The sequence below is a fragment of the Elgaria multicarinata genome, chromosome 6 (assembly GCF_023053635.1).
Source record: "Elgaria multicarinata webbii isolate HBS135686 ecotype San Diego chromosome 6, rElgMul1.1.pri, whole genome shotgun sequence".
Classification (NCBI taxonomy): Eukaryota; Metazoa; Chordata; class Lepidosauria; order Squamata; family Anguidae; genus Elgaria; species Elgaria multicarinata.
Window position 1 is genome coordinate 67981833 of NC_086176.1, and position 26466 is coordinate 68008298.

Sequence of the window (26466 nt, forward strand, 5' to 3'; positions counted from 1 at the left end):
ATTAATAATTGCTATCATTTTGAATTGATCGTTGGTGAGACTTTGTCATTTTGTACATAATGATATATGGCTTTGACTTGACAGTTATATCAAAATCTATACAAGCATGTCCTTGAGTTAGGCTACTTCTATCACACGTAGTTCTTCAAAGTATACAGAAGATGGGCATTTTTACTAAGAATGCAAACTTGGATGTAGTCCTTTGATTCTGTGACAGGTGGAAATTAATTGAAAGAAACATCTTCCCCAACTTTGTCTCTGCATCCAGATTTCTGTTGGCATTACTCAGATTAGGAAAAAATGTAATGTCATGTTGCATTTTTATTACCTTGTTTTCAACTGGTGCTTTTATATCCTTCAAGATGGCAGAGGTTAATACTGGACAGGTTGTCATTTCAGCAATTATTGCAAGAGTTTACTCATATATGAATAAGTAGCAGAGATGTCTTATGACTGATATTTTGAACATTTTGTGGGCTGGATACACAGTACATTGAGAACCCCTGTCAAAACTACATCATGGTTGTGCCAGATGTGTATCTTCAAAGCAGATTGTGGCAGCCTCATACTGCTTGGGGTGTGCACAAAATCAGTCCAGAGACTAGATGTTGGGGCATGGAGACTATATTTTGCTAGATGGGATTGGTCTGGCTTGCCAGTTGGCCCCTCCCACCACTGAAGCCCCTCCCACCATTCAAAGCCCCCTGCTGCACTCTCTGCCACCACTGCTGAAGCCTCCTGCCTGCCTACAGGCTGCTGAAGCTACCTATCCACCTACCTGCCTGCTTGCTTGAGGAGCAGTTGCTAAAGAACATGTAGAATGGGTACCATTGGGCCTGCAGGCTCACTCACGGTGCTTTCTCATGGTGGGCAAGTGAATGAGGAGGGGGAAGAGAGTGGTGGTAGACTCATGGGCTGGGCTGGGCTGGGCTCTTCTGAGCCTCTTTGCTCTTAGCAGCTGCTCACTGATACCAACTCCTAATTCTGGGCCAGCCTGTTCCTTTTACTACTCCCCAGGCTTCACACTGTATTGACTGCAAAGCTATCTGTTGGCTAGGGAAATCTGCCATCCAGTGACTGAAAATGGTGCTGCAGACTTCAATTCACAGGACACATTTAAATTCATTAAAATTAACTGATGCATTTAAAAAACTAAATAACTCTGAGGTATACATTCCTATCATGCCCTTAATATGCATGACAAGTTTCAGGGGTCTAGATTTCATGGTCCTGCAGCTGTGGTGCAGAAAAGCATGCATCCTGTTTTATTATTAATTTTTGTTCTTGTACTTTTGAAAGGTGTCTGGCCTTGTCAAGTTTTTATTTCTGATTTCCAATTTTATTAGTGATTTTGGAAATCAAATACGTTGTTGTTTAATGGTAATATTTGCTAATGTTTCTAAATTTTATGTTCTTTAGTTGTATGTTAAATAATAAATACATACATACTCATACATGAAACAAACATTAATATAGACAAAACAATGAACTGTCTTCTGGCACCTTAAAGACTAATATATTTATTCTAGCCTAAGGTTTTGTGGTCTATAGCTACTTCATCAGATGCATGGAATGCTATCAAGACTTCCAGATGTGTGTGTGTGTGTGTGTGTGTGTGTGTGTGTGTGTATCCCCTTTATAATAGTAGAATGCTTTTTTCCTGTCAAACCTTAACTAAGGATGCACGGTTGTGCGTCCTTTAATACAGTAATGTGGGGGTAGTTGGGAAAGCTTATGCTGGATTAAATTTGTTAATCTTTAAAATACTGCAATACTTTTTCTTGCTTTTGGTGCAATAGACTAGCATGGCTATCCTCTGGAAAGGAATATAGACATTAATGTACAGTCATATATGTTCCTGAACATCTCAAGCACACATGGAAACCAGGAAACCACTCATGGCAACCTATGTTATTGGTGTTGCGGTAGAGGTCGTTTATGCTAATCTACATCAATTGTGTAAGCAGGATGGTAGCATTACTGTTTTGTTTAACATTAGTTGCAATTTAAATTGTAGTGTAGCATTTCACCTTTTAGAATCTATAAATCATTTCTATAATTATTTGGAAAAAAAGTATCAGTATCATTTTTCCAGAAATTGGCACCCTGTAGTAAAGTTCAGGTTCTAAGAATGAACACCATTGCTTATTTTAATTAATGTGTAATATATTGAAAACCAAGTTTTTTTCATGATATGTTTTAGTGACTTCTGATGCAAAACTGTATAAAGCCACAATTAGCCTAATTATCAGAAGAAGAATAAAGAAGAGGTTACAGTTTTTATCTAGCCTCTCTTCTAACATCATCAAAGTGCTTCTTTGCTTCCCTGACACCCATTCATAGTTTCTTTCTCCCTATTTTCCATTTACCCCACTGGGTGGGTGGAGATTACACAATTTAGGAGGGATAAAGAACTGAGAATAAGGTTAGATTTTCTTTCTTGGCCATCTTACATTACAACAACTCCTAGTGCTATGACCAAAGACTTCTGCTTTCTTGGGAGTCCTGAGCATGCCCAGATCTAGAAAATGAAAGGACTGGCAATTTCATGGTTAGGAAAGGTCACAGTTTCTGTGACCCCACTGTGACCTCTGTGAAGTAATCTGGGTTGTTATACTTTATATTTTGAAAGCACTGTGTAAATATTGATCAATTAATCCTCTTTGAGGTATCAGAATTTAACAATGGGAGAGTTGCATGAAACACAGGCCTCTACGGTTTGAGTTGCTATGGCTGCTCCTTTGGAAGTAGTGGTCATTGCTGGTATTCTTTATATTCTATGTCACAGTAAACCAGTTAGTCTCCAGCCAAGGGGCCATGACGTTTTGTCCTTTAGTTGTTAACACAGCTTCTCTTTGGGAATTTGTTTTGTGGTCATTCAGACACTGATTTTTATTTCATTTTTTTTTACTTTTGAAAACACTGCACTAAGACACTGGCTGGGAGCCCAAAGAGCTATTTTAAGGGTGCCAAAATGTTTCAGTTTGCTCAGTAGAAGTTTGTAATCCCCCACTTCGAACAGGAGATTTCCCTGCCATACCACACACTGGTATATCTCAGTTTCTAAAGTGATTTGCTACATCACATAGTGGCTGCTGATTGGGAAACAGGATGTTGTGCTATTCTTTGAATCTTGACCATGAATCCTAAGGAAGTGACTTGACTGACGTCAGAATTGTGGAGAACAATGAAAAAGACATCCTTTTCCTTCTTCCTCTAGAACAGGGGTTTAAAATATTTTTCTTCTCTTTCCCCATGGTGCCCATGCCACCTTTCAGGTGATCATGCCTCCTAGAGGATCCTAACTATCTGTTGGATGAAATTGCCTTCCCATACTCAGCAATGCACGCTGGCCATTTATGGAGGCTCTGATGGGGTCTTCTGCCTTCCATCTTGGTGTATCTTTTCTGCCAAATCTGTTATGTTGTAGGAGAGCCAGGCAACCTGCAGCTGCAGTTTCTCTAAGTCAGTTCTTACCCTTTCCTTCAAGCCATTTTTCTGTTATCTAACCACTGGAGGCTAACAATATGTCATCTTACTGTGGAAAGCTCTGCTCACAAATTACTCAAAGATCTTTGGCCACCACTTGGGTTCTGTTCAGTGTTCCATACTTTACTTTCCCTTAAATTACTGGCTTTCATTGTCCTTTATAGTGTGTTTTCTTTGTCATATGTAATAGTTTTATCATAGCTAGAAATTGATAAAACCTGTTATTTGATCTCTGGCATATATCTTGCTCAAACCTTGATTTCAGAATGGAGGATCTAAGGGAGGACTATACTGTTGTTCTTAAGATGAATAGATGTCTTCATAGGTTCAGACTAAAATAAAGTAAGCAACATCATAACAATTAATCCTTTCCCCCCCAAAAAGTATATGTATTCAGAAGCATATTTGAAAGTAAGCCTTCTAGACACAAACCATGATTGAAAGATTAGAGACCAAAGAATAAGGTTCAAGTTTTCTCTTCTGAGACTATAAAAATTACAACTTTAGTTCTGAATTTCAATGGTTTCCCCTCAGTAAGTAATTGTTTCTATAATTTGTACTCTCTTCTTTGTATTATAGATAGATAATGAAACATTTTCATCATCTTACACAGATGCTGAACTCATATACGCCCTCACCATAAACCTTCCCAATAGTGGAAGCAGCAAGCTCTCCATTGTAAGTGTAATGCCAAGGCATCCCTTTCCCTTAGTTGCCTTTAAAAATGATCTCTTTCCTGCTTTCTGCCAAGTTCTCCCATTGTATGGGGGAAATGGCAGATCATTGTATTGATATAAAACTTTTATAAAAGTTAAAGGTTGTCATGGGCTTGACCCCTCAGGCACACACACTGTCATTCAAGCACAGAACATCCCAAATCAGTGAGACCCTTTTATTGTAGCAAATCCCTTGGTAAAACTTAATGGTTACAACTCTTCATAAATCATATAGCTGGAGACAATTAGCTATAGGCTCCAGAGGTAGTTCCAAAAAATTCAAAGGTCAATAACTATAATCATGTCAGAGATCCATACAAGTTGGTTTCACTGTTGTGATCTGTATGGTTCAGAATACAGGACGGGGGCGGGAGTCAAATGATTCCTTGCGTAGCCAATCCCAGGCAATTAAAGATGAGAGATCTAGAAAAAAGTCCTGACTGCATCCACACACTCCGAGGTTTTGGCCAAACTTGAGATCTTCATTGGGACCGCCATGCTATGTGGGTCAAGGCCTATCAAATCCAAGAGTCAAAAGTTCAGAAGTAATCACATACAGAGATTTCGATGATCATAACTTCTACTGTGATATCTCCACATTAAAAGGGTTCAGTTATAGAAAAGACAAGGAACCAAGATCAGTCCAAGCCAACAAGCAACTCTGGGCTATCGATGGGCCCATTCAGATGAGACTGAGGGTTCTGTGGTTAGTTTAACCATGTTTCTCTATGGCTAGCATTAACCACAAGCCATACACTCGCACATGACACTGTTAACCATGTCTGGTTTCTGGTTTCCTTAACCACATGCTAACCACAAAGCAGTAAGATGAGCACCTGAGTCCTCCAAATGCTCCACCCCGTATCCCATCAGCCCTTGCACTAAGAGAGCTGGCAGTTGCGCGATTTAGGCTGCTCTTTACTGCTAGCTCTATGATTTCAGCCCCTTAACCACAGCTGCATCACATAAGACATGTTAAACCAAAGTTAGTGCCACTAACCCTGCTGCAGAACAGGGTAGTGAAGCCAACAACAATGTGGTTAGTGGAGGCACCTGGTTAAGGAAAAAGCCGTGTCAGACGACACCGTTAACCTGCTGCTTAACCAAAAACCCTTAACCAGCATGGTTAATGGTGTTGTCTGAACGGGGGCGATGCTGAAGATACATAATCCACAGCAAACAAGAATTCAAGGTCTATGGAAAGTATAACAATACTTCCCATGGCAGGTTCTTAACAATACAAAATTCAAAGACACAAGGGTCCATGGATGGAGAGGCAATGTGTAGAATGCTTCAAGAGGTTCAGAGACTCCAAACAGAGAGGATTTGGGGCAATAAAGATGAGAATGTTCCTAGCAAAACTTCCCAGCCTGGGTAACTAATTCAAAGCCAAAAATGTGGCTGTGATAGCCCTCCTCTTGAATAGCTAACTGACAAGGGATTTTAGCCTATTCATGAGGTCCCTGCCCAAACAGTGTGTCTCCATTCTTCCTTCCTGAGTTGACACTTCAACTTGTGTGATGCTTGTGAAAGCCCCCGCACCCTCTTCTGTTAGGTTCTCACAGAGAGGCTACCAGCTTCCTTTCCTGTTAAGGTCAAAGCTAGCTGCTGGAAGGCAGTAACTTAACTCCTGCCTGCTTTTCTCTGAGAAAACTAACAGAGACGCTCACACTGATTCTACCATTCCACAGGTTGAATAGGTCCAAAGCACCCCCTCCCCTATCCTCCTGCCATTACCTGAGTTAACTAAGCGTAGCCAAACTCTTAAGCCCAAGGTTTTTCACTACTGGCTTGATTCTGGCCTACTGCAGCGCTGGGCCTGGGCCACAACAAGATGGTGAAAGTTTTCTTGGTGAAAAGTAATTAGTCTTGTTGGTGACATTTTATATTAAAATGTTGAAAAGTTATCTTGAAAGCAAGGACATTTTTAATGCATAACCATGCATACATCTGACCCCATTCATCAATGTGGGCAGAATATGGTTGGGATCTATTGGTAGATCATTGGGTGATTTGCAATAGGGTCTCCAGCTCCAATTGTTCAACAATAGCAGAGTTTAGGTCTAAATTAGACTGATAGAATCCCTGATCGATAGGTTTGTGTTTGTCCCTGCAGGTCATCCCAGTGAATGACTTGTGGTGTTCGGTAGGTAATTGTCTTTGCTTCCTGAGCTAACTTTTTGCAGCTGGATCTAGTTGGTGGATCTTGGGGTTCTAGTTAAATATAAATAGTTGGTGGATCTTGGGGTTCTAGTTAAATAGAAAGTAGATCCCACAAGCCTGAAGTCTTCCTTCCCTTTCTGTACATGGATATGTGCCAGACATCTATTCAAGCCTGGAATCCTTTTGCTTGCCCAGGCATTACTGTCTCTCAGATGTGGTGTAGTGTAATGTAATGTTGCCCAATAGGACTGTTGGAAAACTATGTGCTCTTTTGCGTCCATATTTTGTTGAAAGGAGGCAGAGTAGCAGAAACTTTTAAACATCATTCACATATATCTGATGATAAGCTCCAATTAGCTTAAAGCATTTTTTTTAAAGTTAAGCTCCTATTGTTAGCGTCTATCTTTTCTGAACCACATCTTTGCATAACTTTTATAAATGTGGTTTTCCATTTTTTTTAAAAAAAAATCTTGAAACAAGGAAGAGCAAACAATGACAGGTAATACAATTTTAGATGCATCCTATAACTTAACATTGTCTAACATGAAAACTAAGAACTAATACTGGTGCTGTCAAAAGGGCATTAAAAATATATGTAGTTCTTTAAAACTGGGCACAAAAGAAGCTGTTATTTTTCACTGCTGACATCAAAGCAAGTACTAGGGGTGTATCAAAGTCTTAAACCTTATCCATTAGTAATGTACAGTAAATAAATCAGTCGTTCTGGGTTTATGAGAGGTTAGTCTTTTATCCCTTTTAGGTTGTATTTCCCAAGAGAAAAAGATGCCAAGTTTAGTGATCTGTTTTGAGTAAGAATGTTTTTAATAAAACAGGAAATGGAAAGAGCAAACAATACTTCTAATTCACTTTGTGAAACAACACTTCGATTTATATTCAGTTGTTGTTTTAAAATAATAACTAGTATTGTGATAAAGTATTTTGAAAAAATTTAAATACAGATTCTGTTTCAACTTTTAAAAAATCCTATGAGCTATAATTGGGTATGAGCTAGTAGGGTAGTTGTGGCAATTTGTTAGAGCAAAAACAAAAAGGAGGCTTGTGGCATTTTTATGCACCAGAACCCACTTCATCAGCTGTATAGTGTGTTAGAATCATAGAATAGCAAAGTTGGAAGGGGCCTACAAGGCCATCGAGTCCAACCCCCTGCTCAATGCAGGAATCCACCCTAAAGCATCCCTGACAGATGGTTGTCCAGCTGCCTCTTGAATGCCTTGAGTGTGGGAGAGGCCACAACTTCACCAGGCAACTGATTCCATTGTCATACTGCTCTAACAGTCAGGAGGTTTTTCCTGATATCCAGCTGGAATCTGGCTTCCTTTAACTTGAGCCCGTTATTCCGTGTCCTGCACTCTGGGAGGATCGAGAAGAGATCCTGGCCCTCCTCTGTTCTCAGTAAACAGATTGCATGCATGCATACACACACATGGACAAAAGATTATAGAGAAAAATGTAAGTAATTAAGCCAAAAGGCCATGAAATGCAAGAGATACAGTCTGTGACTTTTTGATGCAAAGCTTATATAAAAATTCTATTCACTTTCATAATGACAGCAATAAGTGATAACACAGACTTCCTATCTCAACTATGCTAATTTAACATTCATAGTATGAGAGAATACCTTGGTCTTGATTGAGTCCTAAATGAAAAGAATAAAAATTACTAATAATTTTGGCTTCAGTAGTTTCTTCTTTTTAATTTCTTTCATTGAAGAAAGTTGATTTTTAAGTCACCAGCAGGGTACACGGAATCTGTTCCACTGGATTCTGAATATTTTAGGTTTTAATGCTTAGTTTGGGCTATATACATACACATAAACAGACCTGTATGTGCTATGGAGAAAGTAATTGTTGGCATATTAAGGCATATGTCATATTGATATTTGCAGACTTTGGTGTACTGTGATGTAATCAAATCATCACAATATTTGATTTCTCCCCTATAGATGCTTAAGACATAACGAATTTATACACAGGAAAACATGAAAAAGTGGAGCCAACCAGAGCCACTACAACTAGTCTGGCCAATATACATATGAATGAATCAATAAAAATTTGGGTTGCGTGACCCAGAATATGCTTTGGGCCAGCAAAAATCCCGCACTGCTGTAACCAGGATAGTGTTTCCTTTCAGGCCACCCTAGCATCAACTTTGGCCTAACTCTGTCAAATGTGCTGCCCTAGTTCCTTATTGCTATTCTTGGCATATACTGGCATATATTGCACCTCACAGTTTCATGCCAAAATGACAAATTGGGCTGATGTGATGCTAGGGTGTCTTGTAGAGGACAATCTCCATGACTTGTGTGATTTGTGGTAACCTAAAGCTTAGTAGGGGTGCACCCCCTCCCTTTCCTATATTTCATCAGGAATTTTCATGTTAAAGATTACTGTGAAAAAATAATGGGTTTGATTGGAGAGAATTCTAGTGTATCTTGATGGGGACAGTTCTTCAGATATGGAAGTATGATAAGAGGTGCAGGGGAATAAGCAACTGGGGGTTATCCAACCAACTTAAAGCCTTGTATCTTTACCACTGCTGGATTATTTGTTTCTGTTTGTGGCAGCATCAGTCCCAAAATGAATCTTTCCTCTTTTGAATGCTTCTGTTGCCTTGAATATTTCTTGCCAAGTTGTGTACATTTCACAGTCCTTTTTCTCTGACGCTCTCTGTTTCAGTACTGTCTTAGCTCTTCCCATCTGCCTGTGCTACTTCAGCCACTTTGGGCAGTTCATAGCCTAGAGATAGGATTGCCAGCCCCTTTTCTTCCAGACCTCGAATGCTAGGCATTAAAGAAGCCGTTTCAGTGGATATAGGCATACTCCTCACTTATTCTTGTTATAACAATTTGAATTTGGGAAGAGTTTAGTTTTTTTCAGATCTGTGGGATGGGCAGTCTGTATGAGTCCTGGGATTCTAACAAATGTTTAATTGTTTGTATAAAACACTTAACTTTTCAAAGTGTATGGCAACATGGTATTCATTTGTCAGCATGAGGTGAATTAATTTGGGAAAATAACCATTAGAGAATATTTCATATTCTTGACATTCTTATATGTTTTGTCTACATAAGCAAAACTATGGCTTACAATAATCAAACAAGTGTGTCCTATTTTACTTTTGTTAACTAAGGCATTCACTTTGCAGACATTAGATTCCCCAAGTCCATAGTGAATAAATCATGTACCTTGCTTGCAAATCTCTGCAGATCATTTTGAACACAGTGCTGCCAGCCACCTGCAATTTAATTTTAAAACAAATTTCCTATAGTTCCAAAACTTAGCAGGTTTCTGTATAATTGTACTCTAAGGGAAGTTTCAATATTATGCTTTTGAAGCAGTATTTTTTTAACAATTCGCAATAAATAATATTTTGACAATGAATAATTTGGCACCAAAGAAATGTCTTAGGGTGCAATCCTATGCATGTTTAGACAGAAAAAGGTTCTTACATCTTCCAGCATTTTCCAGCCACCAGGGGAATGCTGGGAATTGTAGGATTTCTAACCCTAACCATAAACCTTAATAATTTTAATCAGTTTTCAGACTTTGTATCTTGTGTATAAAATACTTCAGGATGACATGATAGAATTATGTTACAATGTTGGTGTATTATGTTGTGATTAACTTTGGATTAAACTTGCTATTTGAAAATATAATTTTATTTTCAATAAAGCCCAATGGAGAAAAGTCAGATATCCCCCAACTCACTTTCTTGTAGGGGTAGTTGAGCAGGCATTGTGCAAAAATTTTTCAAATTTGACAATTTATTTTATTGTCACACCAAAGAATTGCTATGGGATGCCCGATGGCACTGGAAATCTATATGGAAATTTATATATGGAAAACTATGAGAAAACAATGTTTTTTTCTCAGAATTCCTTCTTTATATATCTTTGTGGAGGTATATAGATGATATATTTCTTATCTGGAAAGGAAGTGAATCAGATTTAAAAAGATTCTTTGGGTAGATGGATCTAAAAGATGAGTATGTCCAATCTGACATCTATCATAAACTTAATAAAATAATATTTTGGGGGGATGTAACTATTAAAAAAGAGAAAGATCGTCTGTACACTTCAGTTTCCAGAAACCATCTGATAGAAACATAATTTACTTTATGGACAGTTTCTCAGATTAAAACATAATTATTCTTCTGAAACAGCTTTTTGCGTGAATCTTGAATATTCAGTGAGCAACTCATTGATAGGGGATATCCCCAAAGAGTGGTCTCTAATGGCTTGGGGCGAGCCACTTTGGTAGCATGGGGTGATCTTCTAAGAAACAAAACAAGGTACTATCTGGCCATTTGAACTGTAGTCATGTTACTAACAGCTTACAGGCAAATATAAAAACATTTTGGCACATTTTAGATGAAATAGCTGGATGTCAAGAAAAACCAATGATGTAATTTAAGAGAACTAGAGATATATTGGTCAGGAGTGAATTTAGTGAGAAAGAATGGACACATCCATACATTCTACCAGAGGCAAAAATGCTTAGGCGTAATCATCCCTGTGGGCACTGTGTTAACAATATTCCTTGAGACACTTCACCACATGTAACACTAGTAATGTGGTATATATTATTCAATGTCCATGTAAGAAATACTATCCTGGAAAACATCAAGGTTCATCAATAAAAGGATAGGGGAACATCTTTGCAACAGCAGAAAGAGGAGGTTGGGCATGCCACTGTTCAGTCATTTTATGGGGGTGGTGGGGGGAATCATACTGTGTTGGATGTAAGATTCTGAGCAGTAGAAGAACTAAGCACAGAAAATGAAAAGTCCTTATACAGAAAGGAAATGTAGTGGATTCTAAGGCTAAAAACTCCCCCTCCCCGGTCATAATGAGGACTGAATTTCTTTCCTCTACTATAATTGAGGCTTTCCCCCCTTGGTGGCATTCCCTTTATGTTTTTCTGTGTCATTAGATAACCTAGAACAATCACTGACTTTTTATCTCTGTAAAATTGCTAGCATCTAAACAAGAGACTGTCAACACCCATGTATAGAATATTAAATCTGATGCCTTCAATAATAATTTGACATACCAGTTATTGAGTTGAATAGATATATCATACTGAGTTCTCAGAAAGCAATTTTAAAGCTGGAATATACAAAGGCATATAACATTTGTATTAAATTTATTTGCTGTTGTTTATTATTAATTTTAAGAAATTTAATTCTGAGTATTGTCTCTTTTATACCCCTTTAAAAACATCAGGGCTGAAATGTGTTGAGCTTTATTAAAAATAAAGTTATATTTTCCAACATCTCTGTGTAGTTGTGTGGTGGAGGCATTCCAGTGTGTCTACACTCATCAGTAGAGTAATGCAACAAAGTTAACTTGGAAAAATCTTGCATATAACTTTATATTGCTTATAGATAGTGTCAAAAGGTAGCTTGGTATATACAATTGCATTTACTTAATCATAGTTCTTTGGAGTAAACTTGAACACAACAAAAGAAGTTCACCATTCCCAGAATATTGTATTTAAATAATGGAATACAAAATTGCAATAACAAACTAGTCAAATACACTTAAGAAAAATGGCCAAATTCATGATCGGGTTTTTTTATTTGGTGTCTAATATATGTGCCATTAGTTCCAGGCTGATGTCTTTCCTACTCATAGTGCTTTTGTGCATAGCTTATAAATCTTTTTTCATCAGTCTATATGACTTTTTCAAAGCAAGGCTAACATAATATAAGGCAGAATGAAAGAAAGTCAGTGAAGGTCGAACAGGCAATCAAATTATTACAGATTTCTCAGTGAACACTAATGGGCCTTTGTAATGTGATTAGTTGTGAATATCTGTGCCCTCATTGACAAGGGTTCATTTTTAGTAAAAGTATAGTATATTCTTTGCTCAGTTTGGATTGATTTAGCCGGGTTGTGCATGGTGAAGTGTGCTGACTAAATCCCATATTAAAGTTTCAGTTTCAATCATAGTAATCTATTAAATTATTAATGAGTAATAATTACCATACCTCTGTGACATGGCTGTACTGTGGTGATGCTTTTAAAAAGCACCATGTATGCGGTTGGTAGATTGTAGTTAATAAACTGCTACTACTAAGTAGCACCACTTCTTCAACTAAAGAATATGTAGAGGTTAACCCTGAAATGAGCAGAAATGCATGCCTTCTCCCATACCAGTCTTTTATTCTTCCATCTATATCAGTATATTTGAAGAAAAACAGAGAAGAAATTCATAATCTAGGGCATGTCTACATGGGACTTTTATCCTGGGGTTGTCCCTAGGTCACCCCTGTGTATCTACATGATGCACAGGGGATCCTGGGGGCAACCAGGGACAACCTCACAATTTTCCCGGGGTAACTGGTTCTCCAGTTATCCTGATTTTCCCCACAGTCCTGGGATCGTCTCTTACTTGTGAGTAAGTGCAGCACCAGAAACAGGCATAGCGCTGTGCGGCACAGTTCTGTGCCCATCAGGGGAGCTGGTGGTAGCAATTTTGCCATCCCTTAGGATGGCAGGGATGGGGTTTGGGGGGGGTGGATTTTGGGGGTAAAGGGTTTTTTTCTTATTTTTCCTTGGAGCAGGGCCTTGCTCTTGTGCGACTGGCCCTGCTGCTTCCCCCCAAAAAAATTTAAAATGGCGGCTGCGACATCCTGCTTCCTCCCCAGACGTTGCATGCTGCTTTTGAATCCAGGGAGAGGATCTTGCAATCAGCATATAACAACATCTTCCCCCCTCCCTCTCTAGGTGTAGACATGTCCCTAGAAAAAGACTGAATGGGCACACCTGAATCCTGCCCAAATCCTTTGGGATATCTGTGCACGTCTGGGATTGTTGTGTATGTTAATTAGTGGTGAATATATATGTGAACAGGGTATGGTGCACTTTGTGATATGTGTGAGTGAGCTGTGTGGTTGATATGTATATGTGAATTGGGAAGTAGTGTGAGTGGTATATGTCAGAGAACATGGAATATGTATAAAGATGATATACTTCTTAAAATATTTTAAAATATACTTTTGTGGATTTCTACTTGTAACTTCCTAAAAGAAACCTGTTATGCACCTAAGGACATAGCTTTATTCCTTGGCAAAGTCAATAATGGTATTGTTATATTTTAAAACAAAATACATTGGCTTGTTCTCCTCCTCTTGAGTCCTTGTGGAAATTAGTGAAATCTGTTTGTTGGCTGGTAGAAGGAAGTTATTGTGCTTGAACCGAAAAACAACTGCCTTAAATGTGTAGCCTCTAGACAGTGTTGAAACCAGATTTCTATGAAGTCACCAGCTGTCCATCACAAAATGATAAATACATCTTTTCAGATGCCAAAGACTTGAAATATCGTGAAATCAATGGAGTGAAATGTTATAGCTAGATTTCAAAAAGAACAACTAGGATGTTTAGCACAATATAGGCTCAGTTCTGCCACACCAGAAACTCCTAATCTTGTAGAAGATTACTAGCTTTCCTTCATAACAGTCCTTCATTAATACAATTCAGAATTTTTTTAAAAAATAAATCAAGTCAGTTGAAAGCTCTCAAAGTACAGTCAGGATAGAATGATGATGCACTGGAACATAGTGAAATCCCTGGGCACTTCACTCGACACTACTGAGTTAAAATATCCATTACTATATGCTGTACCTGTGCTGCGAAAATACATTAATTTTTTATATTAGTGTGGTAAGAAATGCTGACAACGAGTCTGCAGGTGCTGACTGAGTAGACTTTGCGCTATTTTTCTTTACAGATTCAACTAATCTTGCAGTTTGTAGCTTTACTGCTGCCTAGCAGCAAAAGAACTTAGAATTCAGCCCAAGATCTCATATTTTACATAATTATATTGGGAAGTATTACACCTCAAAAACTGGGTGGTGCACCTACCTGTATCGTGCATCAATTTGTCTCATATGCGTATTTTATTTTTAGCTGTATGAGGTTTATATCTTAAAAAGCAACATGTGAAGTGGTGCTTTGACAAAAGGAGGACAAATTGGGCTGGGGAGGTCATCTTAACCTCAGATGTAGCAGACAAGCAGATTATAGAAAAGCAGACTCCTTTCTCATTTTTTCTGAACTGGCTTGGATGCTCTCCTTTTGTTTTTGTTTTTTTAGCATTTAAAGTGACCTCTTTTGGGAATTGTGGTATAACCGAAAGAAGTTGGAGGGGAAACTGGGTGTATGTCATTTTGTCACGATGAACATGAAGCCCATTCACAGTCTCTGTGTTTTGAAATAAAAGGCATGTAAGAGTGGGGAATTTTCCATTTGCTGCACTCCTACCTTTGAAAAGTGCTGCTATTGCAATGAGCCCATTGAATAATCTCTTGATAGTGCCAGGAAGAATTTTATGCCCATGTTGTTATTGCATCCAGGTGTGTTTTGAATTGTTTTGCCTCTCAAATGGTAATGTGTTTGGGATTTGGTGGCAACATGTTGAAAAATGTTTATGCTTTTTGGGCCCATAGCAATGTTTCTTTTTTTACATTTAAATGAAGCATACGATGATTATTATTATTTATATAAGAAAACTGCAGATATTAAATATCCACAAGAAACTAAGATGCTACTTTTACTATATTTAGGCAATAGAAAATATAGTATTTTTTATTAGAAAATACTATCCTGTCAATATGCTATACTTGAGATTGGCTTTGCTAGCAACATCTCTAAATATTGGAGGAAAGCTACAAGATGGGTTGGATTTCTCAGAAGATTTCTGCTGGTACTGGAGGAAAAGAGCAGAGTGATATTTACTCTGTTTCCCCCTAACTTCAGTGAAACCAAGGACAGTATCCAATAGGGGCCTGGCACATTTGTGGCCATGATGTAGCACTTCCGGAGACAGGCCCTGTAATGAGCAGAAATTATGCTTGTTTCTGGAAGGCATGACACACTCATTTTGGGGCTTTCCCCACAGAAGCTCTACATGATGGCTGGAAGTGAACAAGGCCTCTATTGGATCCTACCCCAAGCCCCCAAAAACTTAAGTTCTATGTGTGCAAGACTTTGCTCAACAACTTGAGCAAATGGAAGCATGAGAAAACAGCTATAAATCCCTATGAATTACAATACTAATGGACTTTGGAACAAACTGTTGTGTAAGTATTTGTAGAACCACACTAGTAGCTATTTCCCTTCTGTTCATGGTTTTGGATCTAACTCATATTTATATAGAAATAAAGAACAAATGAAAATTGTGTTTTTCTTGAAGGTGATGTAAGATTTAGACACTATGTATTTATGTAAACATAAATATATGCATAAATAAAGCTTAAGAATAAATATGTGCTAGCTAGCATAACCAAATGAACTATACCTTGGTTGAATCCAAACATTTCCTTTCTCCGATAGAAGACACTTCCTCGAAAAAAGGAATCTTGCCAATAGTGGAAGGACTCCTTCCATTGTGGGAATGGAAATTTTAGATACAATCCTCACTGCAATATTATTTTCTTGTCTAGAATGCAGGAGAAAACACTTCAATTGCACAAAGTACATGTGTTTTACTTGATTGAGACATTGGGCTGTATTCTTGCAAAAAACATTTTATGTGTATTGCTTTTAGAATGTCTTACATTTTAAAAACTAGTTGAAAATTACGTAGTTCATGTACTTTTTCAATACGGGGGACAGAAGCAGTATGCACCTTTTGGTTATGGTTTTCAGCTTATATAAAAACAAAGAATGGTTTTTTAATAATCCCTGCAGATATAGCCTATTTTTGTTCTCATTACCTGGTACTTGCTGTAGGAGAGGAACCTTTTTCATCTTTTTCTTTCTTATCCAAAGACCTTTCTCTCATGCTGTTAAGACAAAAGAAACTATTGAACCTGCTACTTGCCACTACTGCAGAGATGCCTCGTGGACTTTGTTGTACTCAAGTATTCGGTGTCACCTTCAACTATTTTTCTCTCTCTTTGTGCAGGTGACAGATCAATCTGTTAAAGCATTTGCTGATCACTGTCCTGAGTTGCAGTATGTTGGGTTTATGGGCTGTTCTGTAACATCTAAAGGAGTCATACACCTTACCAATGTAAGTACAATAACAAGGTTTCCAATTGACAATTCCAGTTGGGATAATTGTACATAATAGAAATACTTGAGAAGTAGTAATATAGAAAAAGTATTTTACACATAGACAAAAATCTTTCAATTTGGATAACTATATAGCAGCCATACTTGAGAAGGAGGAGATAGTTTTAACACAAATAAAATTATTATAGATGTCTCCATTTGGTAGTAACATCAGTTTTAATATGCACACTTAGTGAAGACACAAACATGTGGTATAAATGGTAGCTTTTGGGCACACCTGCCAGATTGCAGATTACAGATTATATATGGTTAGAGCCATATGCAAAGGAATACAAATCCATTTTAATGATGGGCAGACTATTTTGCACAGATACCTGAAAAAAATTCTAGAGTTGATGGTTGGAATTTAAACAAAGGAATGCATGTAGTAAGGAAGCAGCAAGAGCTATGAAGCAAGTTGCTTTTTAAAGTGCTGCGGCTTTTCTGTTCAGCTGTAGAAACTTGTGCAGAGAAAAGTGAGAGGAAAGAACTGATTTTGCTCATGGTCCTGTCACACAAACATATATTCTTCTTTGGATCCTGCTCAAAGTTACTTATCAACTGGTAAATAACCACTGAATCAATTTGGACATCATGACAATGCCTGGCAGCAAATGATGGGTTTACTAACTTATGAATTGTGGCGATGCACAGCACTTTCTGTTTGCATCAACAACCTTCAAATACTGCCTTCAAGGGCTGTTTCCATGGCATCCAAACACAGGCACATGGTTTTATTCATGGGTTAAACACTTCCAAGTTAACCAAAAACCAAACCAGGATTTGCTACCAGATGCCAGCGTTAGGTCTGATTAATGTCACATTAATCAAAGTGTGGAGGGAAAAAGATGCTGCATCCAATGAAGAAGGGTAGAAAGAAGGTAACAGACAATAAGACATAATGGGTTTGATATTGAGTAGTCCTAGTAGGGCTATATCACATGTTCCATCTGAACATGTACTGTAATGGGCTAAAGTGTTAAAAATGTTTATGCTTTATGTGCCCATAGCAATGTTTCTTTTTTACATTTAAATGAAGCATATTATTATTATTATTATATAAGAAGGTAAGTCTCTAGCCTCTATTATTATAAAGAGAAGTTAGCCAAACAAGGGGTCCTTTCTATCCTTTAAAACTCCTCACATTCAACTAGTATATTTTTGTATTTTTCATAACATTTACAAACTGGTTTAGAATGTCATTGAAAGCAGCATAAACGTTAAAAAAGGAGTCTATGTCCATGGCTAGACCAGGCCTATATCCTGGGATCGTCCCAGGATCATCCCTGTATATCCAAATGACACACAGGGGATACCGGGAGCAGGCAGGGACGACCCCTCCATTTGCCTGGGATAATCCTTTGGTCTATCTAAGGCCTATGATAGTTTCTTCAAACTGGTTAGGGAAATAGAATCAAGAAAGGCTTGATAGATCCTGACCAATAAGGTATTTCTCAGAGTGTTCCCAACCTTCCGGGTGAGGCAAGGGAGTGAAATTCATTGAAGAAGTGGTTGGCATGGAATGACTAGCAGAGGAGCTGTCCAGCAGTGTCAGCAACTGAGGACTGAGCTCTGAGCAGCAGGAGGCAACTAGAACTAGGATTTTGTCCATGGAGCTACAGCAGCAGCAGCTTCCAGACAGCACCTGAAGATTTGTATAGTGTAGTCAGTCTGGCTGCCCCAATCTTCCTGTTATTGTAATGGGGCCCTGCTCCTGTCTATCCTTAAAAGTAAGGGTTCCTCCTTCCTGAGTAGGGCTCTGAAATTGTATGGCTTTACTGCCAAGTGAGACCTGCACCATAGCAGCCAGACTTTGGTTCAGGCTCATTGCCATCTTTATTCTTGATGTTCCACTAGTTATTATTGGGCCCCAGAGTTGGGATAAGTCCAGTTAAGACATGTGAATTTCACTGATTCTGTTCCCTGTTTAGATTATCATGGGAGAGTATTGCCTTGGGGTTCCCTCAGAATGCTCTATCTCCCCTAATCCTAGTTCATGGTGGGGTCCTCTTCTTACGAGGATGTGTCTCATCTGGTTCTGGGAGGGAGCTGGTAAGCCCTGAAACAGAAAAGTTAGTATTACCGTTTTGTTCTTGACAGTACACTAATTTCAGTACCACCAACAGAAAAAAACCCCGCTAAGACACACCCGCGATTCTAAGACGCACCCCATTTTTAGAGATGTTTATATGGGGAAAAAAGTGCATCTTAGAATTGAAGAAATAGGGTATATGCAGTGATATTTTTTCTAATGTTAGGTGAATGCAGCTTGGCTTCTTGAAATAAAATAGTAAGCTAATTCTAAACAGATTGACCTATATTCAATGTCCCCAGTTGGCGGGATGTATTTTTATTGAAATATACAACAACTGAAGTGACTGTAGTGAACCAATGATATGATCTCAGTAGCAAACCCTTTTAAAATAATTTAAAGCTTAAAACACTGAATGGATCACTATTTTTTCATATTGAGAGAGTGCATTTTAATTAAAATGTCAGTATTACTTAAATGCAATAAATGGTTTCAGAGTACATCATGAATAATTTCCAGGAGAGGGAGGAAGGGTTTTAAAACTGAGACCAAATTAATTTAAGAGTACAGAGTTTAATTGGCAAGCTTTTTTTTAAGGATTGGAGACATTGTGTTTACATTGTTTAACCAGCTTTCATTTAGGTAAGCATTACTGTCAGAAATCGTTTCTGCTGCTTTCTTGTACTATGGAAAGTAGCTAAGAAAGCAGGATATCAGCAACCCAACTCCTGTAATTTATACAGTCAGTAGAACCATGAACAAGAGAAGCTCTAGTCCTTATCCATCTAACTGTGTTTACCATGTTGCCCATGCCCACACATTGGCTGGACTTTCCCCACATTGGCAGTAATGGGTCTCTGAGTCTCATCTGAGAAGAATGCAGATTTCACACCATCCCTTATACTCTGCATCTAGCTGGAGCAAGACACTTTGTTCTATTTTCCCAACTGATTTCCTCACATGTTCATCTTTAATTATTGTGTTAAAGTGAACATTTTGCAGCAACGTGAAATCATATAGGTAGAAAACTACTTAATTAGATGTTATTATCCAAATCAGTAAGGATCCTGAAGCACTTTTGTACTTGATGCATTAACCTTTAGTACATAACAGTGTATCTTTGTGATAAAACTTCCAGTACATTTTCTTTAGAGGTGTATCTGTACATTACTTTTGAGTAACAACTTTTTCACAAGAATGGCTAACTTTTCAGAGGTGTCTCACTGACTGATATAGGAATAGTGATAAGCACCCCCACTTCCCAAATTACTGTTTATCATGCCTATTAGAAAAGGCTATTATAAATTTTGAGGCTGAAAAAAAATGGGTTGGATCCATACATAGTCATAATTAGAATAGACCTACTGAAATCAGTGATACTTGTTAGCATTGGTTGTTAGCATAGGTCCCGTTGATTTCAGTGGCTCTATTCTAAATCTGGATTCGACCCAGAGGGTTGGATCCAGCATTTTAATCTTCTGCAGTAGCATTCCCTGAGTAGAGTTCCACTCAGAATGCTCTGTCGACAAAAGGGAGGATGAGGCCATTTTTGCCAATTCCTGCTCTCTATGTAGTCCATAGTACCATCACCTCCACTGTTCCAGAGGGTCCCCCTTCAGGACTGCCTGAAGATGGGGAATCAATGGAGATCATCTCCTTCATCCAGCTACTGGAAACTCTAGAAACTCTGCTAGATCAGATGCCTTCTGTGGACAGAAGAAGCCCTTCCATCTGTGGGGGTTAAATGCTGGATTTAACCTAGAGTTTTCAGTTTTTATCAAGACATTTTAATTACTGACTTAGTTTAAAAACATTTTTAAAAAACCCCACAGTAAATCCTTTACATTAATTCCACTGCAATTATTGACGAACAAGAAAGTTAGAAATACTTCTTTAAAGAATAAATAAAAACATGTTTAACTTCAATGGAAATTAGAATTTTTGAGGTGCAAATTATTATTTTTGCAGCTTCATTCTGAATAAGCAGTAAAAACAGTATATATTATAGGACAAGCAGATCAGTTGCAAATAATTCTACAAATAGTTCAGCATTTATATATGAATTGCTATACTTACCATTGTATTTATCTTAATAGCTAAGAAACCTTTCCAGCTTGGATCTACGTCATATCACAGAACTGGATAATGAGACAGTGATGGAGATAGTAAAGAGATGCAAAAACCTTACTTCCCTCAATCTGTGTCTGAACTGGATTATAAATGACAGGTAACTTAATTATAGAAAAGCAAAGTCAAGCCATTGTGTTAAATATTATTAGTAACTGATAAGGCTTGGGAGAAGTGATTTTAAAAATCAGCAAAGTGGTTTTTAGATGCATATAGCTATCTACATTGAGTACATTTTAACATTAGCTATCTTGTTTTGGAGCAAAAAGATACATTCCTAAATAAATATGCATTTTGCTAAACTTGATAGTAGACCAATCCATGCTGTAGGCCTGATTTTTAAATTTAGACTTGCTGTTTTGAATTTTCTTGCCAATAAAGGCAAGTTGCACATATTGCCTAGCTCAACTTTCCCCAACCTGGTGCAAAGTCCAGATGTTTTGAACTTTGACTCCCATCATCCCCATTCAGCATTGCAGATGGTCAGGAGTTCTGGGAGGGCACCAGGTAGGGGAGGGCTAGGCTAGCTATTACCATTGGATATTTGTAACTTTGAAACTGCCTTTTAAAATATGAGGAAGCCAGAGCACAATTATTCTTTCTGAAAACAAAAATTTACTGGATAAGAAAAGTGGATCCAGACATGCCCCACTACTTCCATTCATGGAGGGAACTTGAATCCGCAAACACTCTAGAATAGCATGGAAGGTGGGGCTGGAGGTTGCAGGGGGAAGGGGAATTGTAGAAAATAACCAGTCCACCCCTTTCCTCCAGAGCCAGCAGAACTCCAGTGAGCATAAATCTGCATCCAACCCAGCAAAGACTCATAGGCATTGTTGTCAACATGGATTTTTTGAGGTTAATAGTTGTTTTGTTTTGTTTTGGATTGAACGGATGTGTTGTTTTTGGAGTGAATGGATTTTTGTGAACCGCCCAGAGAGCTTTGGCTATTGGGCGGTATAGAAATGCAATAAATAAATAAATAAATCATAAATTTAGAGTGAATGGGTTTTTTTGGGGAGTGACTCATATGTTATGCTTGAATGCTAACAGAAGGAATATGTGCAACATTCAGGATGAAATAGAGGCTGTTCCTTTGTTCATAATGATGGGTTAGTGGGCATTACTAAAACTTTGACTAGTAAACTCTAATGGCTGAAATGTCAGCCTTGAGACTTTTAGGTTATTCTAGTAAGACATACAAGGGAAAAGAGGCAAGGATGAAGACCTGTTAAATAAACATCACTATTTACAGTCTGGTGATGATGGATATGGCAAAATCCTGTGAGTATGTGGTTGAGGACAGGATGGAGAAAATAGAATTTTTGTGGAAAGCTTATATTGGACTAAGCAGAGCCAGAAGTTGGGACATTATTTGTGATGATAATAAAAGTATCTAAAAGACAGGAACTATAGAAGGCAACATGGCTTTAAGCATATATCATTCAAGATGTATCCAGTTTTCTGTCAAAAAACAGCATATTTAATATGTGGTAGCATGTTGGTAATTATGCTTCACTTAGGATTTCAGTCTACTCTTACACGATATTTATTTAACACACTTCAGAGAGGCTGGGTAGAAAAATGTTTATAGAATGCCGTCCTAAAAATACGTATTAAGTGTAAGCACCATTGAATTCAGTGGGACTTGCCTCCAAGTAAACATTGCACAGTAAGGTGTATATGTAGTTGACTGAAGAATTGTGCTTAAAGGTTAGCAATCCAAATCATATGAGGAAAAGCTTGAAGGAATTGTGTTTAGCCTGAGTATATACTGGTGGTGTTCAAAAGGATGATGTCAGAAACAACAGGAGGAACTATTTTTATGTGATCCACTAAAAGTAAACAAGATGCAATGGGTTTTAATTATTGGATGTCAGATCTTAGGTTAGGAAAAATATTTGAACAACAGGATTGGAGCAGCAATTGCATAGTGTTTTGTTTTGAGGGAAGGGATTTGGCTGGGTGTATTAAATATTGGGTTTTTTCTATTTCTATTTGATACTATGCCAATGCGGTGGGAAAGGTGTTTTATTAAATGGAAGTATAACTTAAAATCATTAAAATGAAATGGTAGAAGGCTTTCCACTTTTAAAGGATATCCTATATGAGCTTAGTTGAAGTCATATTCTCAAAATGGAAACAAAGAGAGTCGTTTGTTGATTTTCTTGTTGATTTTGCATTGGAAGCTCAGATAAGGGCTGCTAACAAAGCCTAGGATATACAGATAATTTGAATATCCAGAGTTAAAATAATTTAGTCCTGTTTGTTCCAGCTGTACTAATTAGCTGATTCAAAGATGCATGCCAGCAAATAAAACCACAAAGCAAATACACCAGTGCAAATGTTTAGAATTGAGGTGCCAATCAGAAAATTCCCTGCTGCCTCCATATCAGCTTTATTTATACCATTAAGGTTAGTTCAAACAGAAGAATTTTAGGATACCTCTAAAAATGCTTGGTTTCATAGGTCTCCCTGTTGTGGAAGAATCAAATGAGGTTTTTCGGTGGCTGATGCAGCTATTTCTGATAATAATTGTGTCTCATTCAGGGGTAATTAAGTTGTAGTCTTTTCCATGTTCATCAACAGCAGTTTCACAGTTCATGGGTTATTAAGACAACAAGATGTGTATCATATATATGGACTTAGATTTCACCCTGTTCTAGAGCTTAAATGAGCTTAAATTTTAGATCTTTTCATCCTTAAGAATTTCCCAGAAAACTCAATACCAATTCTTAGATCCATTAAGTAGCATCCAGTGGTGTAATTCTGCTAGCACAAATAAAGCTAATAGAGTTCCACTGCCTTTTCCCATTGTACAAACAGTTACACAAGCACTAGTGGATCGCAGTGTAAACCTAAAATCTGCAACTGATTGCCCAACAATGTCTGCAAATAATACTTTAGTTGAATTCTACCGTAGCCATCCAGCCTCCTGCTCAAAACTAGTTCTGCACCCCTGCCTTAGTGATATATTCTCTCTGCATTATTGGACAAACAAAAGTTTCGCTGCTTTATCCTAAAAAAAGGTTTATATACACCCAAATGTTAAATATGGCTATGTAAACTTCTCAATGAAATTTATCTAAGCCAACGTGCTTCTTAGAACTGGCTGAAGTAGATAAATACTTTCATAAAAATAGGTAGTTTACTGATTTTGAGCCTTAATATTTTTGCAACCCATAAGTCTTTGGTTCCACTTATACTGCAGAAGAAAAATGCAATTGTTAATACAGGAGACAGGTAAGGGTGCTAAAAAGCATTAAGGAAAAAGGCATATGTTATACCCACTGGTTATAGGTTTGTGAGACAACTCTCTCTGTCTCTGGTTCATTGGCAGGGTAATGGTATTGGTTACCTGGGGGTATTTGTGTCTCTTTCCACAGTGAAGAGCCAAGCTTCCCTTCTGAAGTTTGCTAAATCAGGGTAAAGCAGCAATTATTAGAAGAGTAGATTCTGGAGACAAACTTATTTGTTCACTAGTTCCAGAGGAGTAGTTGTGTTCTGTAGCAGCAAAAGCAACAAGAGTCTTGTAGCACCTTAAGGACTTACACATTTCTTATTTGGTTGCCTTTCCCTGTCTGTGACAGTTCCAGATGTTATAGCTGGGGTGAGAAATGTTAGCTCCATCCTGTGAACACACCATTGTATGTCACAGTAGACAGCTCCACTTCTCAGGAATGCAGCCATGACTCTGTCTGTGCTCCTTGTATGTATATAATATAGTGTGTGGGATTTATTCAAGTTCAAATCTGAAGTGTTTATTCAATATGCAGCATACTGTAACATATTGAGAACTGGATAATGAAAATAAATTGAGGATAGTGTGATAGACTGAATTGTAAAATGCTCCTGATAGTCTGGTAACACAGACTCTTGATATAACTTGACTGCATTTAATTTTAATAGCTTTTCTTGTAGCTAAGGATTTGCATAGCTCACTGTATTTTATTTTTGATGTCTTACTGAGAGAGTGAAATATACAAGGAAAAATTTGGACAGGTTTCTTTTGGTCCTAATGGCTTGTATCCAGTGTTAGCCTGACTTAAGACTCGTTCATTTTAATTGGTGTACTCTTAATCACAAGGCTCCAAAGATGAAATCCTATCTCTCATTGTACAAACTTCTCTCATTGTACTTGAAGTTTCCATTTAACAACAAGAAGAAATATTATTTTAATTGTAGTGGTGTAGGTGTTTTCTTCATTGATTAATTATATCTTCTGTGCTTGCCACAAATTGCTTACATTGTACAAATGGTCTGTGTATGTGAATATCTGACAAGCACACACATCAGAAATGTATTGATTTAAATTGAGCATGTGGCTGCTGTCTACATTCATTGTAGTTATGTCCCTTTTTCTTGTTAGATTATTTTAATCATAATGTGTATGCATTAAGCATATGTTCAAGGTTTTAATATCAGATACATATATAAAGCAACCTTGCAGAAGTTACTAGACCACAAAAACACCTTAGCACCTCATTTGGCTGCACAAACCGATGCTAGTCATTTGCGGTACATGGAAGACCTAAAGGAAAGAACGTTTCCTACCCAGTCACAAACAGGCTATTTTACAGGAAGCAGTCAGAGAAATGGCTATTTACAAACCTTGTATAATGAAAACATTCAATTTAAAGGCTTGCTAAAGATAGTTCTACCTATTTTGTAAGTAGGGTAAAATGTGAGACAGTAATCTAACATTGTTTGTCATTTTCATCACTACGTCTTCGTTTTAAAATACATGAAGGTCTGCAAATATGGATTTGTTCAGAATAGAGGGCTAGGAGAACTTGGGGTCAAATTACCAGTTTTATATCAGAACCAAAACAGTCTTGCCATTTTGCTGGGTTGTTCTATGTTTTAATTTGAATATGCATTACTGCTTTTAAAAAGATCCATTAATAACTTGAGCTAGTATCGCACACAGTGAATATTTCAGCACAGTGTGAAATGAAAGCCAGTGGCTTGGTTATTGATCTGTACAATGACCGAAATCCAAAGGGCCTTATACAGCTTTCCACTCACGTACCAGGGATTTTGAGGGATCCTTTTCCATTGTGCACTCCAAAAAGCATTCCTGAAGATAAGGGAATCGTCTGGAGTAGCAATTGACAGCATAAAGGAAAATTGATACAGCCCCTATGCAGGCATGGAAATGGTTTATGCTTATGCTATCCTATATGAATTAAACATAATACTGCATTAGGTAAACTTTGAATTTATATACAAAATTGAATCCAAATTTATAATACTGCATTTTAGGTACTGTAGTTAATAAATGTCTTCATATTTCTACATTAGAGCAATTCAGCCATGGAATGTCCTGTGCATTTTTACAGCACAGCATCATATTGTGCTCTGCTACTCATATTGAATTTCTTATTTTCAATAGCTGCTGACCTCTATTGGGTTCTAGCTTGTCACACATATGTTTGCATTTGCTGCTGTGACTCTAAGCAGTTCTCTTTAATAGAAGAGCCATTGATGATACTTCATGTTTTATTAAAAGCTGTTTTGTTTTAAAACATCTGTGACTTCAAGGCAAGTGTGGGGTGGTGAAAATTAATTCATTTTTACCTAAAGCTAAATCATGTTCATGCAAGATAGCTTTGAATTATTTTTAATGGGCGAAGAAAACTAGTTTTTCATCAGGATGAGCAAACATGTTTCACAGATGTTGAGCAATAAAAAGGATCCTTAATGTAGTTTATTTTTAAATGGCTTATTAGGGCAGCTAAACTATGCTGAATGTCTCAGTAGGTGTTTAAATTCTTCTAAATATGCAAAGCGCATATGCCCCATTTTGTAAATAAAATTGCAAAAACAATTCGTTGCTTCACATCTGGAGACAATGT

General features: G+C 37.6%; 1 protein-coding gene across 1 annotated transcript in view; it reads left to right on the plus strand.

Moving 5' to 3' along the window:
- Positions 1-26466, plus strand: part of FBXL17 (F-box and leucine rich repeat protein 17) — a 204362-nt gene that overhangs the window by 48028 nt on the left and 129868 nt on the right. The window contains exons 5-6 of the mRNA XM_063129536.1: positions 16301-16408; positions 20578-20708. Coding sequence (XP_062985606.1) covers positions 16301-16408; positions 20578-20708 — 239 coding nt within the window. The remainder of the gene's footprint in view (positions 1-16300; positions 16409-20577; positions 20709-26466) is intronic.